This window comes from Centruroides sculpturatus, unplaced genomic scaffold (genome assembly GCF_000671375.1).
Source record: "Centruroides sculpturatus isolate CEXI.00-Female unplaced genomic scaffold, Cexi_2.0 scaffold232, whole genome shotgun sequence".
Taxonomy (NCBI): Eukaryota; Metazoa; Arthropoda; class Arachnida; order Scorpiones; family Buthidae; genus Centruroides; species Centruroides sculpturatus.
Genome location: NW_019384487.1, coordinates 628501 through 633884, shown reverse-complemented (window position 1 = coordinate 633884; position 5384 = coordinate 628501). Strand labels below are relative to the sequence as shown.

Below are 5384 nucleotides of genomic sequence, written 5' to 3'. Positions count from 1 at the left end.
AAAAAGAAAACATTATTAAAAGAGAAAGGCCAATGCCAAAGTTAAATATAAACACTTCAAAAAAATATTTGTTTGACATTTTCATGATAAAATAACTCTGTAAATGCAAAAATTGTTTTGTTTGCTCGTCTACTATTTTCAAATGAAATTAGTGTGTGGAATAAGAATGGCTTTGACAATTTTGCTGGCAAAAGACACGAAAAATCGTCGATTCTTTCGTATTTGAAGCAATTTGGAAATCGAAGCGGAATAGAATTTAACATTAGTAAATAATATAAAATAAATATTGAAAATTGTAACGAGATAGTTACGGTTAATAGATATATTATATCTAAATAAATAGATGTTATATGCTTTTATCAAAGCAAGAATTGGTATTTAGAGGGCATATGGAATATATTGGATCTAATAACAGAGGTAATTCAAAGCAAGAATTGGCATTTAGAGGGCATATGGAATATATTGGATCTAATAACAGAGGTAATTATATTGAACTTGTTTATTTATTAAGTACTGTACGTCAGATAAATAATCTATTAAAAATACATTTAAAGAAAGAATTGATTGATTGCTCCTGGAAGTTGGCTTATTATAGAAACACAGCTTCCCTATCATCAAATATCACGGCACGCCACTGGTGGAGACAAATATGGCACATCTACCAAGTATAACTTCCGAGTGATCGCACTGAGTTTCTGGTGTTTCGCTCATTTATAGGCCTACTATTGTCGTGAAAAAAGCGTCACGTGATCGTTTCTTGTTGACGATGACTCGCAGGTTTTAACAAGTGTCAACTTTCCCATCGACGTGTCGATACAACCGTGACCCCCGATTAAATTTCTATCTTTCCGTTTTCTAACGAAGATATTTACCCTTTTTTTCTGACAACTACGAAAAATTCGCGGATTTCACAAAAGTAGGTAAAACTACATCCAAAATCTCTGCCTAAAACCTCTACATTTCAGATGTATAGAGAAGAGAAGAACGTACAACTACGTTAAACAATATTAATTAATTCTTCAAATTACTCAATTTTGCCATCTTTATCCAACTTTATCTCATCATTAGAGGTTGCAGCCGACGTTTTTATCGCGAAAACGTGAACGTCAAACGTTCAGCTCCGCTTTCCTGTAAGCTTAAAACTTTGACAATAGCGTTTGGAACGTCAGTGGAATCATGCTTGACGTATCAAACGCCATTGTCAAACTTCTAAGTTCACACGAAGGCGGCGCTGAACGTCCGACGTTCACGTTTTCGCGATGAAAACGTCGGCCGCAACCTCTCTATTAACGCTAGCCAAAACTTCAATTGTTTTTAAATCGGATCGCTACGCGCAAGGAAACGTGATAAACGCGANTTTTTTCTACAAGATTTAATTCGGGTAGTTCAGTGTTTCTCAACATGTAAATCGCGGATCCCTCAGTTCCATTAATTACTAGGTGGGACGTTAAGTTCTAAAATGTAAAAGTGCTATTTATTTGTTTAATTTAATTTAAGGCAGATGAACGAATGAATTAAATAATTACATGTTGTACAAAGATTTGATTAAGATTAATTTGATGTTAAAAATTTTACAATATATTTTGTTGGTAATTATTTACATTAAGATCGTTAAGCATTCTCTTTTAATTCTGTTTTAAAGAGGCATATTTAATAGACATTTTAAACACAATAAAAATAAAATGTATTTATTTAAAACAACAGATCTAGTACGTGTTAAAGCAGTTATTTGTTTAATGATTTAATGTTCCACATTAAATAACATTACAGAGAAATTCACTTATTCGACCGGTCTACAAAGCGTGAGAAATCATGTTCAGAATGAATATATAGGTACGACAGTGTTAGGTTAGACACTCTTTTCCCTTGTAAGCAACGAGACACCACATAATAACACCCGGCATTAAATAGCCACGAGCAATGCGACTACACGCTAGGTAAGCTTTTAACTGATAACCTATCAGTTAAAGTCTTTTTCCTTTAGTTTGTAATATAAACTTCTAATTATGCATTGTGTGAATGTCAGATGCACACGAAGAGAAAATTTAATTTTTACTTAATTACGGGGCATCGATATCCGTTTATTTAGAACATACGAAAATAGTGTTAATGAAAAGAATACCTAAAGATTTTATCATCTGTTACTGAAAATAACGTGTAATTGTTCATTCTTTGTAAAATTAGACTTTCGTAAGTTGTTTTTGGGTCGAGAAAAAATCATCAGCTTCCTCCTCTTAACGAACTGTTTTAATCACTTTTTACAATGGATGTTGATTGATTAATATTATGTTAGCATAATTGTTTTTACTTTCAAGCTTTAGGCTTGTATAACAAAATATTGGAAAATTTCAGGAAATCGCAGTTTGGGATTAGATTGTCACTTACAACAGTATGCTATACAATAACCTACACGCATAGCAATTCTGAATACGATAGGTTACAGGAAAATCACTTTTTAATTCTGATAGAAGTAGTATCGAATATACATTTATTTAACAAAAGGACCGTCGATACTCCGTCAAAAATCATACACATACACAAAAATCTTTACATTAAAAAAGGTCACTTTGATATTACTATTAATATCTATTGATAATCAAGTACTATCTCCGATCTATCATACAAATTGTCTCCTTTAAAATATGCAGGGATATCTTTATTCTATTAACAGGATTTTAATACAGGCTATGCCCCTCCTTAATCTACTAAAGAGCATATCCCGAAATACTTCTGTGTTCATAGAATAGAGATGTCTTTTCTTTTAAAAAAATGCAGCGTTTTCTGGTACGATAGCTCCTAGAAAATAAAACTTGGATTTTGATGGTTTCGCGATAATCAAGATAATAAGCTAATACAAAAACTTTAATATCTTTTTTTAAAATATTAGTCATGCATTTATTGTTCATACACCATTGTCTGAAATACTACAACTATAACAGACATGTTTGTTTGAAAGTAATAATAAATACCTTTTTTGTTGTTTAGGGTTTCTTCGGGTGAGATACGAATCCGAAACGAAAAAAACGAAGAAATTATTATACCAGAAGCTCAGTTAAATAAAGTCATGAACAGGAATTTGGAACTTCTCATTAAATATTGTGAAAATTCGAAAGTACTGTTTATGCCTTATCCAATCCAGATCATCAAATTATTCGTTACGTAAGTTTTTCACGATACTGACCTTTCATTTAATTTCAATACTTTGTAACACATTATAGTTTATATTTTTTTAAACAGTTATGTACAGATGGACTATCCCGGATTGACCTGTATTACGCAAGCGTTCGATCTGTATCATCTGAGTTCAAGATACGAGTTAGTTGATTTAAGAAGGAAATGCAGATCATTTATCATTCAGCAAATAAACCTGGATACCGTCTTTGCAATCCACGATTTTGCACGTCAGATCGGTGATCTGGTCATACCTTATTATTGCTGGCTAGCTTTCGACCAACTAGGAGAAAGACTATTTACAACAGTCACCTTTATGTGCTGTAAAATTGCAACAATTGATAGACTGTTATCTCGAGCGATATATGAATCAGTCAGTGAGTTGCGTTTACTCGGAGCCGTGTATCAGTGGAGCATAAATGAAGTTAAAAAAAAATTTGGTGAACACAAGTTCCATTCGATGAGTGAAAAATCGAAAAGGAATGCAATAAGAAAGGTAATGGAGCCATTTATTGGAAAAGTCAGATTTCTTGCCATGAACGAATACGAATTGCAATTTTGTCTTTATACAATGAACTTGTTAAGCGACGTAGAAAAGAGTCATATCTGCTATGCTTATAAGACTGGTAATTATTTCTTTTATCCCAGTTACTTCAGTCGAGAAACAAAAACCAGAAGCAGAATAAATTATTGGAACTTGTTCTCGTACATAAATCGTGGAGTTCCTTTTATGGTCGCAAACAGAAAGATGAAAGATTACATATATTTTAGCAGCGAAGTACTTGTGAGGGAAGATTGTTTCGTCACGGCTCTTCGATTTCCGGTGAAGCTTGGCAAAAGTTTTCCAATGTACGTACACGCGTATATTAACTCTTTGGACAACGAGCAGTTTTCGTTTGACACCGTTTGCAATTCAGAGGGAGTAGCAAATCTGCAAACGAAGTATTATCTAGAAAAATATTGGTCAATTCGTTTCTTTGCTTTCTTTTTTCCCCCTGAAAATGTTCAACCCGGTATCGAGTTTTTACCTGAACTGAGTTACTTTGTGAGCGACGAAGGAACAGATGCCAGGAAATTTGAAGACAAAATTATAACCTGTGACAGAAACCTTATGAACAATATTTACTTTTCGGTCGATTTATATTTTTGAAGTCAAAAGTTTCTCTGGAAAAAAGTGAAATCTGAACGAGAATATAATGTAAAGTTAATTCAAATATAATTATTTCTTACTGTATCACTAAAATTTCTGCAAAATCTGTGTGTATGTGAACGGCATAATGAATTTATTGAATTTACAGAAAACAAAATTTAAATATAAAGTTCTTATTAATGTAATTTTTCTTATTGAAAAGTAAATTGTCTTTTTATTGCAGTAGATTTTCTAGAAAGAAATATTAATATAATTACAATCTTGCAACATTAATCTTTTCTTTCTTCGTGTTAATGACAATAGAAATATGAAAAGTTAAAACTAGAATTTTTGCCTAAATGTAAGTGCAAATCGATATTCACATTTCAATTTTAGTATTTACGATATTGTTCTTTGTATTCTTTGTCAAGAATGTAATGTTTTTCCATTCTTTTCATCTACGACACTTTGCGTAAATTTAATTGGCTTCAAATTTGATTTGTTTAAAGTGAATGTGTCGAGAACTCTGGTCACTGACATTAAAAAGATCACTATTCAAAAGAAGCTTTATAAGGTGTAGCTTTAATACTACGTGATTACAGTGAGGTAATTTTGATAGCTGTACTGTACTTATTTATAATACTAAACAATAGGACATTGGAACAATAGGCATAAAGAAATTTTCGACTTGATTTTTAAAATATACAATTTCTAAAAATAAATATAAAAGTATTTATTTACTATATTTACTGCAATCGTATTTTGTAAAATTTTTATTGCCATATTTAATTTAATTTTAATAATGCTGTTTTATTGCATGCCTGTTTTACTGTATAAATGGATATGTTTAAATACAAACACGAAGTATTAAACGATTAAAAAATTTTCTTCTGTTTTGTGTAATACTTTAAAGACATTAATTAACCAGTGTTATTTTTTCTTTTAATTGAATAGAATGCAAATTTTTTATAACATGGTAGAGTCGAAATTTTTTTTGAGTTTGGCCCTTTTTCCCCAACATAAAGTATAACATAACGCACATGAAACGTAATTAGTTAAAAAATGATAAAGCCGTAGAACAATA

General features: G+C 31.4%; 2 protein-coding genes across 2 annotated transcripts in view; both read left to right on the top strand.

The window, feature by feature from the left end:
• The window catches only part of LOC111621643, a 9859-nt gene extending 6803 nt beyond the window's left edge, over positions 1–3056 (top strand). Inside the window, exon 4 of the mRNA XM_023363853.1 lies at positions 2986–3056. Within this exon, the coding sequence (XP_023219621.1) occupies positions 2986–3056 (71 nt within the window). The remainder of the gene's footprint in view (positions 1–2985) is intronic.
• LOC111621616 lies at positions 2991–5076 on the top strand. The gene is made up of 2 exons (XM_023363808.1): positions 2991–3159; positions 3238–5076. The coding sequence occupies exons 1-2, from the start codon at positions 3065–3067 to the stop codon at positions 4319–4321; spliced, it is 1179 nt and encodes a 392-aa protein (XP_023219576.1). The 5' UTR covers positions 2991–3064; the 3' UTR covers positions 4322–5076.
• The last annotated feature ends 308 nt before the right edge of the window (positions 5077–5384 follow it).

Bases quoted from the DNA above. Each gene is read 5' to 3' on its own strand.
- LOC111621616 (XM_023363808.1), top strand. From the start codon at position 3,065: ATGAACAGGAATTTGGAACTTCTCATTAAATATTGTGAAAATTCGAAA. The intron at 3,160-3,237 runs GTAAGTTTTTCA...TTTTTTAAACAG, and splicing joins ATCATCAAATTATTCGTTAC to TTATGTACAGATGGACTATC.